This window comes from Cornus florida, unplaced genomic scaffold (genome assembly GCF_030987335.1).
Source record: "Cornus florida cultivar Cherokee Brave unplaced genomic scaffold, ASM3098733v1 CherokeeBrave_3.0.0_Hap2_Chr08, whole genome shotgun sequence".
NCBI lineage: Eukaryota > Viridiplantae > Streptophyta > Magnoliopsida > Cornales > Cornaceae > Cornus > Cornus florida.
The window spans coordinates 6,626,188-6,645,252 of record NW_026775578.1 but is presented as its reverse complement, the minus strand read 5'-3'; the positions used below and the strand labels follow the sequence as shown (position 1 = coordinate 6,645,252).

At 35.9% G+C, this 19,065-nt stretch overlaps 1 protein-coding gene across 1 annotated transcript; it reads right to left on the bottom strand.

Annotated features, from left to right (window-relative positions):
- Positions 1 to 3,551: 3,551 nt before the first annotated feature.
- On the bottom strand, positions 3,552 to 7,326 carry LOC132269111 (uncharacterized). The gene is made up of 4 exons (XM_059770152.1): positions 7,015 to 7,326; positions 6,510 to 6,571; positions 6,299 to 6,403; positions 3,552 to 3,841 (listed from the first exon to the last, which is right to left on the bottom strand). Exons 1-4 carry the CDS (start codon positions 7,232 to 7,234, stop codon positions 3,704 to 3,706), a joined length of 525 nt encoding a protein of 174 aa, XP_059626135.1. The 5' UTR covers positions 7,235 to 7,326; the 3' UTR covers positions 3,552 to 3,703.
- Between the last annotated feature and the right edge of the window lie 11,739 nt (positions 7,327 to 19,065).

Below are 19,065 nucleotides of genomic sequence, written 5' to 3'. Positions count from 1 at the left end.
AATTTTAAATCTTGTTTTGGTGACCAAAATTTAAAATTGAAAGAAAAATAAAAAATGGACGTTGAGTTTGTCACTATTAAGCAATTCTTTTTTGATTTTGATCACCAAAATTAATTTTTTCTTTACTTTCATTCACTAGAACCTGTTTTTAGGTGAGATTGCTTTATTATTTGCTAGTACAGGAAATTAGAAGAAAAAAAATGGTTATAGTTAATATATTTAAAATAAAAAATATATAAAAATAATATTATAATTTAGATTCGAATTAAAAGGAACTAGACCAAGCACAACCTTAAGTTTGGTTTGAGATTTTTTAACTCAAATCCAATTGTAAGTGTAATTATGGTATGTTTTTTTTACTTGTTTTGAGGTTGTATTATAAATTGATGGATATATTTGTTGGGTGAATATTCAACAATAATGCAGATTTTATGCTATATATTTTTAAATTTTTTAAGGAGTTAATCAAACGTAATTTGTAGCTAAATTGGTTTCGTCCAAAAATCTTAATCAAACAAAGTGTGATGCACAATTCTTCCATCAATCCATCAATTTTTTTTTATCTTAATATATCAAACGAAAATCACATAAACAAGCACATAAACAACATAAAAGATTAAATATATGTAGTGGGCCATGAAGTCAAGCACATAAAAGTTGGGTTTGGGTTAAGATTACTCATATTGGGCTTGAGTTACCTTACTGAAACACATACACACACCATGGGTTTGTGTTCTGGTAACCTAGTCCAATGTCCAGCGGGTTCATTTATATTAAAACAGGCTACCCTTTTGGGGATCATTTGTTATGGAGCTCCATTTAAGATCATTAATGATTTTAATTGATTCGCTTTAATATAGGTGTGAGTATCATTTTCAAGTAAGAAAGTAAAGATTAAAGACAAATTGGCGCTGTTGGTGTACTTGTTTCGCTTTAATGTAGGTGTGAGTATCATTTTCAAGTAAGAAAGTAAGGATTCAAGCCAAATTGGCATTGTTGGTGGACAGATTAACATCTACAACTTAATGTTTTGTATGCTATGTTTCCAACAATGCTTTAACTCAATTATATATTATTTTGTTCAATTATATTTTTAACATCTCTTATTATTGGGACAACTTTTGGATCTTCGTTGTCCGTGTTTACTTTGAGAGGAGATGCTTTGATTGTACTAAAGTAATCTTGAAATTTAACATATATTGAGTCTTGGACTCTTGGGGAACATATTGTTTCCATTATTCTACCTTGTGTAGGATGCCAAGCAACCACAATATTTTGTTTTTTTTTTCTTCTAATTAGTACTCATACACTTGTTTGAACCCTTAACCTTTCTCTAAGAGATAAGAGTCTGCTACCGCTAGACTACTGTCCGTTGGTGACTATAATATTTTATGTATTGTTTATAGATTTTTGAAAAGAATGACATATTTTATTTCGAGAAGAATAAATTTCAAATCATTCAAAAAATATTGTGTGATTATATTTATTCATAAATTCATAAAAACCTTTGTCTTTTATTTGTGTTTTCTTGTGAGTAAAATTATTTTCTAAGCATTTATTTATTAATTGTAAAATCTCCCTTTACTATTGTAAAAATTCATTTGCCTCTCATGTCACTTAATGACATGAAATGTGTGCTATAATGGTAGTTTGATCTAATCAATCATCTAACAACTTTTGTTTTTTATGGAGGAGGGTTGAACCTATCTCTTGTGAAGATTGGTTTGTTCATGTACTTATAATAGTCATGTGTTTTTTTTTGGTTCTTATATATATATATATATATTAAAAATTAATAATCAATGATTAAAGAGAATTCATGATTTTTTATTTTCTACTATTTTCTTTTTTGGGTTAAAATCTAGCAAGGGTAGATTTATCGATTCTTTAGCTTATTTTTCACTTTCAGTTCAGTTCATTTTACTTTGAGCATGACTTTTGTATGAGTGATAATTTGTTCATTTTTCACTTTCAGTTCAGGTCATTTTTACTTTGAGCATGACTTTTGTATGAGTAATAATTTGTTCCCATCAAAGCACATAAGTTATGAGCATTAAAAAATTTGGTAGCTCATTAGTTTGTAATTGACTCTGCCTATTTTAAGTATTCATATAGTTTTGTATTGTGGTACACAGATGAAAACCATAATTTATTTATTTTATTATATTTCATTTAAATTAACATGGTATATTGGAGGAAACTAATGGTATTAATATTATGGTACTGTAATGAAGGTTGTCAGAAATCCAGAGACAATACAATGTGGATCGGATGACATTGACACAAATAGGTTTTACCTTATTTGACAGAAATAGAAATACAGGAGGTACATGGCAATTCAATTTCCGAAAAAATCCTGTGATTAATTTCAAGAAGAATCAGATCAATATGTGTATTTTGTTTTAAAACTTGATATTTGTAATCTGTTCTACAAATTAATTAAAGTTTACAAGCTTTCTTGAGGTTCAATTTCGTAGTTTTTCTATTTTTTGGGTTTTTTTTTTTTTTTTTTTTTTTAACATATATGGTTATAATTTGACTTCATTTTCACTGTTAGTTCAATCTTTTTCAGCATCATTTAATGATGGTTATCACCAAACCAAGTCGTCAGAATTTTGAATATACCATCTATTGGATTTTCACATAATGACAGGAGTAATTGGTAATAGGGTACTAAAGCAAACGATAATAAGTAAGCATTTTTTCACAAAATGGCAATGTGTTACCAAGTTTACAAGTGGTATTTTAAAATCAATAATATTTTTGGGCTAATTATTTTGGACCGGAGGGAATACTAATTAACTAACAAGTGGCCACTGCTACATAGACTCTTTTAGAATAGTGAAGTACTCGTGTCGGTATGGGATATGTATCCAACACTTTTGGTTGGACATATACTTAAAAAAAACATATCCAATCATTTAATTATATTATATTATTATTTTAAAATGAGTTAAATGCCTATATTAAATATTATATTTGATAAAAACATTACTTTACTCTAGAAAATAAAATAAATATTTAGCCGTGTACGTATGTCCTTCTATTTGCAGATTTAACACGTCCGACGCATGGATACATACCCGTACCTGAGTCCATGTAACATAACAAGTAGCTAGAATTTAGTAGTATTTTGATAATTATCCATGCATCGTGTCCTTATCTGCAATTTAAATATAGACCGAAGTTAAAACCAAACTAGACCTTAAAATCATCCATTCATAATTTGAAAACACAATTTTTTATTTTTTTTTCGGGAAAAATACTTTTCTCTAATTTTTATTTTTATTTTTCTGAAAAATTACTTTTTCGTTAAAAAAAAAAAAAAAATGTACTGCTGAAAATTGAAATTGAGACTCTTGTGGGATTGGAGGGAGTCACAAATTCATTGAAGTTACGTTTGAAAACACCCACCTTAAATTGAAGTTGAGTTTGAACTATTTTCTCTTTTCAAAGTGAAATAGAAGATTGAAGTCTCCCCAAAAAATATCCAAACTGCTAAACCCTTTTCTGGTTAAGCAACTATATTTCATGCAATTCAAAATCCACAGTTATAGTGCTCAAGTCAAGGTGAACTTTTATAATCACAGAAAAAAATATTTCGCCATATTTCAGTGATGTGTTAACGCCAACTTTTTAACACGGCACGAGGAAACATGAAATATAACAACTGAAAACTAGTAACCTTAATCCTGCCTTTTTGTTACTTGTACTTTTCCATTATTTTTCTCGCTTCTTCAAGGCTGTCTTCTGTAGAAGTGGTGCCACCACCCCCGCCCCCTCTTGGGCCTTCATCCTTGTTCAATGCTATGAATGTGAAATAAATGAGCCCCATCATCGCCTGTACATAAAACAGAATGCTTTGAGCCAAGGGGGAAAAAAAGGTCATGTCTTTTTACCGATTCTTTAAATGAATGAAATGTGCGCGCGCGCGTGTTAAGGTTGGGGGGAGATGCTATCCACATGTTATGGAATTTACGTAAACTGATTTCACTGGATTCTCCACAGATTGGAGAAAAAAAAGACGTCAGAATAAACAAATATATATAGCAAATCTGATTATTATCATGTATTTTAAGACTGACATTGGTTAAGAATATCTGCTTCTTGTAAGAGATGTATCATAAATTAAAGATATACCAGCTTAACAAAACCCATTAAGTGGATAGAGGTATTTCATTCCGTAAGGGTGATTTATATTTGCATTAATAAACTATGAAGTAGGTTATGTAACAAAAAATGAGATTAAAAAAAAAATTATATATAAACTAGACTGCGATGGGGAACAAGTGGAGCAACTTTTTACTTGATTTTATCCCTCTGCTGGAAGAGACTGTGATAGTTACTGCTGAAATATTAGTAGAAAGACACATATTTCTTGTGCCTTCTTCCCCCAGTCCATTGCAAAAGAGATGTAAAGAAAACACTTGAGATATATTAGGAGGATAGGCAACTGATGAGCTATGATTTAGCAGCAAAGTCATCCCTATCTAGTGTTGCTTGTGCAAAGGAGATGCGGAGACCATTGAATCATAGGTCGATTTGTTGCTCGATACCGAGGAGCTTTTGAGTCTAGATTCTAATAGTCTATACTTTTAGGTACTATACGATGTTCATAGCAGGAGTTTTTTGTTCTCTCTTTTCCTCTCTTCTGAATATACATTGCATGCATTTTTACCGGATTACCTTTATTAGAAAACAATAAATATACCTTTTAAGTCTTGTTATTTAACAAAAACTGAATGGGAACAATATATCAATCCTTCTTTTGCATATTGAATTATAGTAAGACTATCTATGGATTTTGACTTGTTCATTATACGAAACATATTTCTCCCTCTGTGTGGTACACCACACACCTTAACCTAGATTTACGAGATATCAGTGTTTATCTCCTGCTGTCCATAAACCAAATGAACATTTGATTTAGTGATGAAGATAACCTTATCACTTTCCAGAGTCAAGTGTCAACTAATAATTTTAGGGTAAATAACCAACCTCCCTTGACATTTAGTTTTGAACCCATAGATTAAACCTTCTTGCAAAAATTACACAGCATTAAACCATGTTATTGAGTTTGACGATTTTACATTCAGTACGATGATAATAATAATAAAAAAATAAAATAAAACCTAAGAATACTAACCAATTAAAAGACTGAACTGCCCTCCTTACAGAATCTGTCTACCCTCTTCTTCATTTCTCCATGACCGCTGATCTCCACCATATTGCCACAACACCACCACCACCACGCCCCAACCTCCATCACTCCCCAATTACCCGTGTTTTCACATCGTAGTCTATCTACCACCACCACCAAACCCACATCCACCAATACCCTTCCACACTCTCTCTAGTCGTATATATTTCGCATATTCGCTATGCTTCTACCCGTCAATGGAGTTGATGATATCAACAGTTGCATCAGAGGATGCAGACCCAGACCTACTACCTCCTACAATAGACCCATTGCCAGAGACCCTCAACGTTGCCTTTCTTTGTTCACTAATGCGCCACAGTCGGGTGTCCATGGAACCATGGATGTTTGTATATACAACCACAAAATCAATCACTGGGTTAACAGTCACTAGTACTGAATTGTGAAAGAGAAAGAGAGAGAGGTGGTTGCGGGAATGAGGTGGTGGTGGTGGCATACAACCGGTAAGTGGTGAAGGGATAATACATATTTTATTTGTTAGATGATATATATTATCTATGTCATGTCACAAAACGGAGCGGTAACTACACCTACCTATGTTATCTGCCAAACCTCGGGGGTTTGGGGGTTGACCACAGTTTTGATTAATGTTTAATCTAACAATCGTAGACCTCAGGGGAGGTCAGGTAATTTACCTTCTTTTTTTTTTTTTTTAAGTGTAATTTACCCTCCTTTTTAATAATAAGGATTCACTTTTTCTCCATTTGAGGTATTGCGTGGACATCATTGGAACACAAACAAGTATAAGACAAGGTGTTTTTATTCTTAATTGTGTTAAAATAGTGGCAGCAAAGGGAGATAAGCATTCCCGCAGAAAAATGATGGCTTAATTTGTTAATCATATTATCCATAATATATTCACATGGCAGTTTCTTCAAAAATAATTATTGTAATACTGGAATTACAACCCCAAGGGGTTGGCTCAAATAGGTAAGTCACTTGGTCCTGGTGCCTCGTGAAGTAACAAGTCTAAAGTTCGACTCCTGGGGGGGGGGGGGGGGGGTAGGGAAATGCAACAATGAAGTTAAAATGTCATTAGCATCATCAAACCCTACAAGTGGAAAGATATTAACAACATACCAGCACAAAGAAAGCTGTAGACAGGACAGACTTGAGTACAAAGAGTGCAATGCTCACAGCAACTACAGTCACAGAGATCCTCGCTATTGGTCTTGGAATAGAATCCTAACACCAAAAACAGATACATATATGATAGCTGGCTAAGAATCAAATGATATATGGCCAATGATCTTCAAAGGGAGGGAATGAAATAGACAAAACATGAACTTACAGGCACCAGATTAGTCCCAGCATCAATTCCATCATTTCCCACCTTCCATGCTGTTTGAATAACTATTTCACAGGATTTGTAACAGCAATTAGCAATAAAAGAAAATCTAAACCTGAACTATAACATATATAGAGTTCCCCTAACAACATATAACATTAAATTTTCTATTGTAAGAGCCAAAGTCCGGTGTAATTTATGAAAGAATTTAATCAAGAGACATTAAAGTCATTAACCCATAAATTTGCCAGACAATAATATTCAAATCCATACCATTATGTTCAACTGCATCATAATATACCATGAATTTCCCACTAAACCATCTACATCAATTCATTAACCAAACATTTTTTAATCAAAACCCACAAAAAGAACGGTACCCAAGTAACAATCAAGCATGACACGTACGATCATAAAAGTTAAAAAAAAAAAAAGAAAAAGAAAAAAAGAAATTAGGGCAATTTAGATGCTCATTAATTCAAAAAGAACTTCAAAAAAAAGCTGATACCTCTCAAGAAATTGGATTGGGCGGCGTAAACAACAGGAGTGTGATCAGTTTTGCGGCCCCTGATTTGGATTGTTGAGAGAAGAGATCTCTTCTTCAACTTTGAGAGAGATTTGGAGGAAAGCAACTGCGAGGAATTGAGAGCAGAGGCTTGTTTCTTGAGACATTTTGGAGAGCAAAGTGAAACAGAGAATAGGTTATGAAGAATAACAGTTGAAGCCATATCTCTAATTGTATAGATGTGTCTATTTTTGTAATAAAATCTCTTTATAAAATTCGTGGAGTGAGGAGACTCTGTCCCTGTTTGTTTGAAGACTTGAATTGTCTGATAAAAAATATATATATATATATATATACGGAGTATCAAATAATTATCAAGACTGGGTTAGAAGACGAGTAGGCCCGGCCCAAACTCTCTGCCTAGATGGACTAGTTTATGTTTTCAATTCTGGGCCCAGATGAAATACTGACACACGAATAAACCAAAACGGAATAACATTGGGACAGAAAGATAGTGTGTTATGTCAACAAAACAGAATAACATTTGGTACAGATTCAACTATTAATACCATTTTATACAATAATAATAATAATAATAATAATAATGTTATTAAAAAAATTATTATTGTATGTAATCCTCCCGCCTGATCTACCATCCTGTACAGAAAGATTGTTATATCACTTACCATCTTATACTAATACAGTACAACATAAAAGTTTCTCTCAACACATTGAGACTATTATCATGTGCAGTTATATCTTGACATTATTGCGCCTGATCTACAATCTATGTGTAGTTCTCTCTGATCTACCATCTTATACAACTATACAAGAGTAAAAATTGACATTTTAAAGACCAAAGTGAAACAAACAAGAGGTTGTGAAGAATTATAGTTGAAGCCATATCTCTACATGTATAGATGTGTATCTTTGTATAGTATAAAATCCCTTTTTCTATCAACAATTTTATAATGCATGGAGTCTGTCCCTCAATATTTGAGGAATTGAATTGTTTGAAAAAAAAAAAAAAAAAAAAAAAAAAAAAATCATTTATCAAGATAAAAGGATGAAAATCTGACTAGGCTTATTACAAGCCCAGTAGGCCTGGCCCAAGCTCGCTGACTTGACAGACTAGTTTATGCTTACAATTGCAGAGTCCAGATGGACTACTAAGATACAAACAGGCCCAAGATATCCTTAGGCCTTGATGAGCCCGATAGTTAAATTAAACTCTTTGGTAAAGTTTTTTTTTGGGAAGGTAATTATCTTTGTGCACGTGTTGTATACGAACACTTGCAGTGAATTGTCTAATTGAATAATTTTTAATTGACTATTTATATTAAATACAACTAAGTGAAGGACTCCACTTATTTATTTATTATATTATTGGTTAATTAAAAAAATAAGTCTAACAATTCACTGTGAGATTGTGAGAAGAATATTTATTACACTAATCCAACAAATTTGTCATGTGAAAATTTGTTAGTTTATGTTACCAGAAAATATAGAGATACAAAAGAAAAAACAGTTGCTCACATCTTTTGTGACTTCCTTTCAAGAACATCGTCACTGTTAATATTTACTATTATATATGTTTTAGCAAGAATAATTTGGAACAAATTCAGTTGTTAATATCATCTTTATCTTTAATTTTTTATAAATAAAAAAAATCTCTAATTTTACATAATTATGCTTTCTACTATCTTATAAAAAAATAATAGTAAATTGTTATTGTGTGTAATACCTTTCTAAAATCATATTTTTTAGTCTACCGTCTTATAAATATATATATTTTTTAAAGAAATTGTGTAATTTTTTTCATGACAAAAGAGTGTATAGTAATTCAATCAGTTCAGAGTTTTAAGAAGTACTTCAACCTTGAAATTTTAAACTGAATGGACACAACATATCAAATATTAAAAGATTATGAAAATAACACTTCCATAAATTTTCTCGAAAGGGAGCTAGATTATGGAAATAACACTTCTATAAAAGTAATAGTATAATATTTCTACTGATTTACCATGCAATCTTATATAAGTTATTAAAAGATTATTATGTGTATTACATTGTCACATCTGATATACTCTGTTATAGAATAAACTATTATTGTGTGTAACTATGAGAGATTGTAATAGTATAATATTACTACTGATTTACCATGCAATCTTATATAAGATATTAAAAGATTATTATGTGTATTACATTGTCACATCTGATATACTCTGTTATAGACTAAACTATTATTGTGTGTAACTATGAGAGATTGTAATTGTGTGTAAATCTCGTCATATCATAACACGTAATCCACCATTTTACTCCAAGAAGTTTGTTATCATGACAAAAATAAGTTTGTTTTGTTCTGTCTGACAGAATGGCTGATCCATAGTTCCAAGAAGTCAATCTTGAAATCAACAAACCGCATCAATAAAGAAATCTTATTTCAAAAGATATATATATATATATATATATAGAATAAATGCAGAAAACATTCTTAAAATACATTTTGCATATTCTTTTTATTTTTTATTTAAAAAAGTGTGTAAAAAATATTCATATTCTTTTCAGATTGTGCAAAAATGCTGCTCTGACATAAATTAGTATTGTAATATCTATTTTGTCCTTTTACTCTTCCTAAAATGCCCCAAGAAATGTTATGTGCAAGTTACCTTATTAATATATATATATATATATATATATATATATATCTAAACATTTTTTTAAAAATTTTGAGAATTTGTAGAATAAAGATTTGAATTTTTTGAGATTTCTGATTACTATTTTCTACTAATATTTATTTATTCTTTATTTTATTTTATTTTTTATATCAACACTATTAAAAAAATAAAATAAAATATTCTCAATAATATCAGTGTGCATTGATTTTCGAAATTTAAATTTTTTTTGTTTTTTCTAGTTTGTATTTTATTTTTATTTTTTATTTTCTATTTTATCTTTATCTTTAAGGTTAATTTCACTCAAACTGCCTAAGGTTAAGGTTAAGGTTAAGTCAAATCTCACCAAATTTGATTTTTAATTTTCACTTATATCCCAATTTACTTTTTGACCTTAAACACGTACAAATGGACCCTTTTTACCCTCAAATTTTTAATACAAAATATCTTTAATTTTAAATGACACAAACGCCCCTCTATCATCTCTTTCGTCTACGTTCTCCTCACCCACCCCTGAGAAAGCACCGAAGAACTTGTAAGGATCATTCAAAATGAATTTTCAGCTACAAGAATGGTTAGATCTGTAATCCTTTTTTCTGCAACTGTCATTTAAGCAATAGCCCTAATTTTGGTGAAGGTACGGTGGTTGAAGAACAAGGACTAATAAAGTAAATTAGGAATATCTAATTGATCAAACCTTTATTGAACAGAATTCAGCTGTGAAGAAAACCTAAAATCAAATTTCAGACATGTCATTAAATGCCCAATAATCACAACGTGCATTCAGATGTGCTGCCCACTCCTTTGCATAAGAAGCTACCACTCCTTTGCATAAGAAGCTACCAGCAATCAAATTTCAGGAAACAACTTTGAGTTTCTATCATCTTCCATGCCATAATAAAAAGAAAAAGAAAGAGGAGGGGCGGAGTAATTGACCCAGCAGAGGCGGCAGCTCTTGTCGCAGCGGAGGAGGCCAGCCCTGTGCGGCAGAGCCCGCCACTGGCCCTAGCCTTCGTGGCGGATGTAATTGGCGAGGAGCTCGTCTTCTTCGGGAGTCCACGGGCCTCGCTTCAGACCCACCTTGCTGCAACACTACGTCGAGGTGGGTTTTGAAGACTATGACGACGGTGAGGTTCCGCATCTCTCTCACTCCCTATCTTGTCTTTCTCTCTAGAAACTCAGGTTTCTCTCTCTAGGTCACTCATGCCAGCTGAGATGTGAAGATGGTGGTCGTGGGGGTGAAGGTGGGGTCTGTTGATTGCGGCCATGGGATGTGTGTGTGTGTTTTGGGAAGACTAAAGGTGTGTTGGGGTTAGTTTGGTCACAAAAATATTCAACTTGAGTCAAAGGGTAACATAGTCATTTAATACCTCAAAAGTACTATAACCCCACCAAAAATTGACATTTGGAGTGTAAGTAAAATGTTAAGTCACTAATTCAAATATGAGTGCAAATTTAAAACAAAATCTTCATTTAGGGAAAATATAACCTAACCTCAGGGGATCTGAGTGAAATTAACCCTTGTCTTTACTTTTATTTTCATTTTATATTTTTATCTTTATTTGTCCATTGCTGACGTCCTCCAATGGTTCGGTTTTTATATATTTTTATAAAATGGTTCGGTAAGGGTAATTTAGTCAATTTAAGGTTTAAATCTGTCAGAGGGACCTATTTGCACTGGATTGAAACTTTAGGGTTTTTTTTTTCACGAGAAGGGCATCCTACAACAGTGTCCTTTTCGGTAATTTTACCAAATTATTTATTTTATATATTTTATAAAATAGTTCAGCAAGGGTAATTTAGTCAACTTATAGTTTAAATTCAGAGGACCTATTTGCACCAAATTGAAACTTTATGAGTGTTTTTTGCACGTGAGGGGTATAATATGCACTGTAAACATACTTTAAGATTACGTTTGGTGTACAGAAATGGAATGAAATGCAAGTGGGAATGGAATGAGAATGGTAATGGAATGGAATGATCATTCTCATTCTATTATTCGGTTGTAAATATGAAATGTATAGGAATGAAATGATAATAACCATTCTAGTGTTTAGTTGGACCAATTTAAAATTTAAAATGGAATAAATTAAATTAACGATAGTAGAGGTGGTGAAAGGCGGCGACGGTAGTAGTAGTGGTAGCGGTGGCGGTGGTGGAAGATGATGGTGGCGGTAAAAGGCGGTGGCAGTGGCGGTGGTGATAGAAGGTGGTAAAAGGTGATAGCGGTGGTAGAAGGCGATGGTGGCGACGTTGGTGGTTGTGGAAGGCGGCGACGGTGGTGGTGGTAGTGAAAGGTGGCGACGACGGTGGTGGAAGGCGGCGGTGGCAGTGACGGTAGTAGAAGGTGGCGGTGGTAGTGAAAAACGGTAGCAGTGGTAGTGGTAGTGAAAGGCGGCAACAGTGGTGGCGGTGGAAGGTGGTGGCTGTGGTGAAAGGCGATAGCGGCGGCGGTGGTGGAAGGTGGTGAAAGGTAATGGCAGTGGTGGTGGTGGTGGTGGCAGTGGCGGTGGTGAAAGGCGGAGGCGGTGGTGGTTGGGGAAAACGGTAGCGGTAGCGGTGGTGAAAGGAGGTGGCGGTGGCGGTGGTGGTGGAAAGTGGTGGGCGATGGTGAAAGTCGGTGGTGGTGGAAGGCAGTTGTAGTGGTGGTGGTGGTGGAAGGCAATGGCAGTGGCAGTAGCGGTGGTGGCGAAAGGCGGCGGCGGTGGTGGTTGGGGAAAACGGTGGCGGTAGCGGTGGTGAAAGGAGGTGGTGGTGGAAAGTGGTGTGCGATGGTGAAAGTCGGTGGTGGTGGAAGGCAGTGGGTAGTGGTGGTGGAAGGCAGTGGGTAGTGGTGGTGGTGAAAGGCGTGGATTTTCATTCCAATGGAATGGCCATTCCCACTTTAAGTTGCATACCAAACAAATGAATGGTTGAAATGAACATTCTATTCCATTCCATTTCTGCACACCAAACGTAGCATAAGAGTGTTATCTGCACTTGACCCATATAGTTATACACACCCTAGTTAGTTAATTCGTGTATGATACGCGAATTAAACGCGTACGTACGAATTTTGGAAAAATGCTTCCGTTTGCCTATTAGATGCAATAAAATATGCGTTTTTTTTCATCACCCGTATCTAACGCGTTTATTCGTTTATTCGTTTTTTTGCTCCGTTTAATTCATAACCTAATTATTATTATTTTTGTTTACAAAATTCACGTTTCTAATAGCGTATTTTTCTAAAATACAAAATATTGTCTTTTGTACCCTCTTTTACTTGGTATAACCATTATTTTTTAAACCATCAAAATAATGTTATTTGTTGTGCAAACTATTGTGTTTTCTACCCTCTTTTGCTTGGTATAGTCATTATCTTTCAAGCCATCAAAATAATGTTATTTGTTGTGCAATCTCTTACTGTTGTCACTCCAATTATGATATTTAATCAAAGTAATGAAAGATATATATATATGGAACACTATAATCTTGAAAAATTATAAGTTTTTATTGATATTTGTAGATATTTATAGATTTTTTTGTTTTGTTGTGAGATCTTTTAAATTTTGTTAATATCTTTATTATTATTATTATTTTAGAATTTTGTAGATCACCACACTCTCTAATGTTTTAGTAGAATATTATATTATATACTTATAATTTTGATCCTGAATTTTTAGAGTATATAACGTATTATACACATACGTATTCGTATTCATATTTTTACGTCTCCGTATTTTTTTGTCGAATTTTTTAAACATATTTTAAAAAAAATATCGAATTATATTCGTACATTTTTATATTCGTATTTTTTTTGTACCGTATTTTACTAACTATGATACACACACACATTGTAATTGTTGTGCTGGCTATTACCAATTCTACACACATTGTTTTGGGAATTAAATGAGCATCTTGAAAAAAAAAAAGATGGATTTTCATGAATGAACTAGAGTTTGGAAAAAAACTGAATTTTATTGGAACGAATTTAAAAGGAAAAAGATCTTCGTGAATGTATTGTTTTGAAAATTCTTTAATTAATTAAATATTTTAAATTGGCAATTTTAAAATAAAATAAAATAAAATTCCTTGCGAATGTTGGCCTTTTATGGGCATTATACTCTCCCTAGCCTTCCCTAATACGGGGTTAGGATGCTCCCTAGTCTTAGCAGCCATTTAGATGACTTTAGACTCACCACAAAAATAGGAAGTTGATATTGGTTTTCCATAAAGTGTTCCAATTTTTTATTTTATTAAATAAATAAAATGGCTAAATTATCATTTTCTACTTATTTCCTTCTTAAAACTCTGTTGAGGAATTTAGCAAGAGTGGGACTCTTCTCTTGTTTGCTACAATTTGGCCAAGGAGGAGAATAAAATATAATAAACTAAAAATTAACACCAATAATAATAAACTAAAAATTAACACCAATATCAACTATCCGTTGTTTTATAACTTCAAAAATAATATTGATTATTGCAAGTTGTCAAACAAATTTATTAATGTCTCAGTTTCAATCAAGATTTGAAACATTACATCCAATAATAACATTTATCAACACATCAATTACAGTCATCAAAATTTACTATAATTGATCGACTGAAGAAATTAAATTCATATATATCATGAACTAACTACTTGTATACTAGATACATACGGCTTATGAAAAAAGTGTGAACCATTCAAATTATATAATTTACAAGCTTATGATTCCAAATATAAAGAATTATTTCATGCTTTTTTTTTTACTTTTTTATTTTATTGAATGCATATTAAATCTTTTAATAGATAAGAGTTCCGGTCTCATTGAATTTCTTAATAGAGTTGTAAGATGAAGGACAGAAGTTCACAGTTGAAAGATAAAATGAGAAAAGACGGATTAACGATAAAAAAAAATTAAAATAAAATAAAAGGAGAGAGGAGAAGGGAGCATAGTACAAGAAAAGAAGGGCAGTAAAGTAATTTTCTTTTCTTTTCTTTTTTTATGGTAAGTGCAATACGGTTATTTTGTTGATTAAAATAAAAAGTTGGAGCCATAGAAGAAGTTTATAGAGCGCTAATATCACCCTCCCTAAAAATATTCTAGATATTTACAAACTCTAGAATTAATTCTCCTACTCTCTCAACATTTCACTAGAATCCAACTCATCAAAATTATTATAGATGATTTTTTTTTTGGTAAGTAATTATTCTAGATGATTATTAATTAAAATAAAAAATTAATTCTCAAACTCTCTCTCATTATTCCAATAGAATCCAACTTTTCACAATTTTTGTACAGTTCTCAAATCGTGGCCCTAGTCTTGTTGATTGCAACGGAAGTAAAGAGGGAGAAAATACTGAAGGAAAGTGAATAATAAATAAATAAAGAAATATATAGTTAAAAATAACCAAATTAATTTTGAGAGAGAAAATTAGCGACTGTGTGTGTGTTTACTCAGTTTATAATAGAATTTATGAGAAGGCCCTCAAAAATATCTTCTCTTTAGAACATCTATAATGGCCTCTCAAATATAACAGTTTTAAGACCAACTCTAATGCAAAATGCAATATTTTCATACTAAATTTATATTTTGAGATGAGTTACAGTGTCAAAACGCTATATTTTTGTAATTATGTTCCAATGGTTCATTTGATTCAAAATGCTATTTTTTGACATAACAACCATTCTATGTTTTGAGAGCGTACCTGAAGATGCAAGAAATTCCTTCTCCTCTTTCTCTTTCTAGAATTCTTACACCTCAACCCAAAAAGATCCCCCTCCATTTCATTCCATCTCCTATTTATAGATATTTATAAGATATTTACAAGATATTTACTGATTGCTGGATCTGGGCCTATTCCTTCGTAAGCCTTGGTCACCTTTGATGGGCTTACTCTCGTTCGGCCCATATGGCAGTGTCCTTCTATGGGCTGGCCCAGCTGTACGGACTGAATGTTGTGTTTGCGAGTCGGATCTGGCCCATGTCATCCGGGGCCTCCTCAACTGCCCCCATAATTGCCCCTTATTTAATAAGGGGTAATTATTGATGGCGTCTCATCATGATGTTGACGGCTCGAGATAACCACGTGGGGGAGCGGACGGTCAGATCCAGAATCAATGTTCCGGGGCTCGAGGGATTTCTCGCCTTCCCGACGCTTCGGCCCTCGGGCCCCCTCGCCTTTATAATGCTCTAGAATTCCATTTCACTTCCCTTTACCTTCTCCATCATCAGCCAAGTCTCTCTCTTTTCTAGAACAGTGCTAAGCTTTCTCTGGTGAAATCCTTCAAGAGTCATTCTTCCAGCGATCTTGCAGTCCTCCGAGGTTAGTTTCGTTCTTTTTACTTTCGGCAGGCTTCCATTTACCCTCTTGTAGATTCTTCTAGCACTTCCACCATGGTTGTAAATCTGGATGTTCTTCGTATGAGACTTAGACTTCCTGACAACATCGAAGTTAAGGTTTGCCCCCAAGACGTTAACATTACGACCGGCGCCGGCCTCCTGCCCGGCGAAGTCTTATTCACGAACCTTCAATTGAATGTTGTTAGGTTCCCTCTGCACCCTTTCTTTAGTTATGTCTTCAATAGATTGGGGATATCCCCTCTGCAGGTCAACCCCAACTTCTTTAGAATCATATCTGTTATGCTCTTGTTGATGAGTGACAGAAATCTGGACCTCGACCTCATAGACCTCATTCTGTGCTATAAGGTGAGTAAGATCCGTACTAACGAGCTCTTCTACCACCTCTACCCGTTCGAGAAGATGTCCATATGTACTGACACAATAAAATCTGAAAAGGGTTGGAGGGATAGCATAGTGGGCATTAGTGGGGCTTGGTCTTCGCCGGCTGCAGAGGATTACCCAATCCCCAGCGCCTTTGGTGTCTGCTCTGTCTCCTCCTATAAAAAATTCAAATCCCATAAACATGACTGCCCCTGCGAAACATGCGTTCCTCGTTTTTGCACTTTCTTATGCCGTTCCTTGGGAATACCTTGTGATGACTTGAGCTATAGTGTTTGCAGGGATAGGAGTAACTACTTGAAGAAATACGTTCTGAACGATATTCCTTCCTGCTCAGATCTCCTCACTTCAGACAACCTCTTAGCGCTCTCATCACTCGGCTACAACATGAGCAGACTTCAGATTCCTTCTTTTGGCAGGAGGAAGAATACTCCCCCAGCCACCCTTGCTGCTGGGGCGACCTCCTCTCCGGCGTCAGCTTCCTCCTCGGCCACCATATCGGACACTGTCCCGAGCGCAGTGGCTATTAACCCTGTTGTCAGCGCCCCTGCTGCCAACCAGAACGCGTCCCCCCCAGCTACCATAGCTCCTGCTGCTGCGGGGGGCGGTCGGGACAAAGAGCGAGGCAAAAGGCCTCATCCTGATAGTGAAGTCGATCCTGAGGAGGAGCCTCTCAGTAGAAGGACCCGGATCTCCGGGCCGGGTGCTCTCTTGCACCGAGCGGTCAGAGCTCCTGCTCCCTCTGGGCCTGCTGCAGCTGGTGGCTCTGCTTCTACTTCAGGCCCCTCTTCTATCCCCACCTTACCGCCATGGGCCCCTCGGTACACCTGAACGGATGGGACGTTCGTGAAACCGAACGAGACCATGCTGAGGGATGGCCAGACCGCTATGGCCTACTACAGGAGCATGTGGACTCCGAAGGACCTTGAGGCGGCAAAAGGTCTTTCCCAGAAGGATGTGTTCAGCCGCTTTCCTCAATCTGCTATGGAGATGACTTTTATTTTCTAACTCATGCATTTTCTCATATTATTTGGTCTTGCCTTCGCCCGTCCTGACTATTGGCTTAACCGTTTTTAATGTGCACCTATGCAGACATTGTTCGGCATGATGGCCATGCAGAAGCAGGTGGAGATGGGGAACGCCAGGGCCCGTAAGTTTTCTGACAGCCTGGAGGTGGCTAATAAGGAAAACGACCTCCTCGCCATGAAGAATACCGAGGTACTGGCTCGGCTTGACAAAACCGAGCAGGAGAGAGATGTCCTGAAGAAGGAGAATGATTCCCTTCAGGATGAGAAGGACGCCCTCCAGCTTGAGAAGAGCGTCTGGCAGACCGAGCGGGAATCTATTAGAGAAGAGAAGGCAGAACTCCAGCGCCTTCTGGCTGATGAACAATCTGCTCGAATGGCCTTTGAAAGAAGAGCTCTGGACGAGCGTACCGCTCTGATCGACGCGATCAGCAGAGTGGGTGGTGGGATGCTGGCCCTTCACGCCCGGTTCTCAAGGGTCGGTGCTCTTAGGTATGCTCAAGGATTCCGGGAAGGTTTCGCCGACCGGGTTCCGGATGAGGGACAGACCAGCTCCACTCCGGATGAGGTAGACAAGGATCTGGGGATCGAACCTCTGGGGGTCTATGTCGACCCAGAACCCACCGAAGCGGAGCGTATATTTGATGAGTGCCAGGACATCGCATCCTCAAGGATCATCACAGCTCCTCCTACCGCTCTGCCACTGACCGCTCCTCAATCGTCAACCGTGGTTCCTTCCATAGCCACTGCTGACGCTGAACCCCAGCCGAACGATTCAGTCATTCACCTTGATTCCCCACCTCATGAAGGTGAGGCGGCTGATGGGGCCGAGGAGGCGAGTCGGCACGACCAGGATGCTGTTGGTACTGAGGCGTCTAGCTAGGGCTCCTTCGAATTCTTCCATTTCATATCTTCTTGTAATGATGGACATCTCTCTTTTGTAAACTCAATGTTCAATATTAATGAAACGACAGAACTCTTTTTCCCTATGTGTTGTGCTCTATTCAACTCATCTTCAGTACATACATATCTTTTCTCTCTTTTTCTTTTATATTAGCTTTGCCGTGTGTTTGTTTACGGCAAGTGCCTGGCGCTCGGCTAGGATGCCACTTGCCACTTGGCTTTAAGTTTTTAGCAAGTGTCTGGCGTTCGGCTTATAGTGCCAGCTGCCACTTATCTTGCTTAAGTGCCTGGCGCTCGGCTAGAATGCCACTTGCCACTTGGCTTTAAGTTTTTAGCAAGTGTCTGGCGTTCGGCTTATAGTGCCAGCTGCCACTTATCTTGCTTAAGTGCCTGGCGCTCGGCTAGAATGCCACTTGCCACTTGGCTTTAAGTTTTTAGCAAGTGTCTGGCGTTCGGCTTATAGTGCCAGCTGCCACTTATCTTGCTTAAGTGCCTGGCGCTCGGCTAGAATGCCACTTGCCACTTGGCTTTAAGTTTTTAGCAAGTGTCTGGCGTTCGGCTTATAGTGCCAGCTGCCACTTATCTTGCTTAAGTGCCTGGCGCTCGGCTAGAATGCCACTTGCCACTTGGCTTTAAGTTTTTAGCAAGTGTCTGGCGTTCGGCTTATAGTGCCAGCTGCCACTTATCTTGCTTAAGTGCCTGGCGCTCGGCTAGAATGCCACTTGCCACTTGGCTTTAAGTTTTTA

Bases quoted from the DNA above. Each gene is read 5' to 3' on its own strand.
- LOC132269111 (XM_059770152.1), bottom strand. From the start codon at position 7,234: ATGGCTTCAACTGTTATTCTTCATAACCTATTCTCTGTTTCACTTTGC. The intron at 6,404-6,509 runs GTAAGTTCATGT...TTTTGGTGTTAG, and splicing joins CTGGGACTAATCTGGTGCCT to GATTCTATTCCAAGACCAAT. The intron at 3,842-6,298 runs GTATGTTGTTAA...TTTTATGTACAG, and splicing joins CTACAGCTTTCTTTGTGCTG to GCGATGATGGGGCTCATTTA.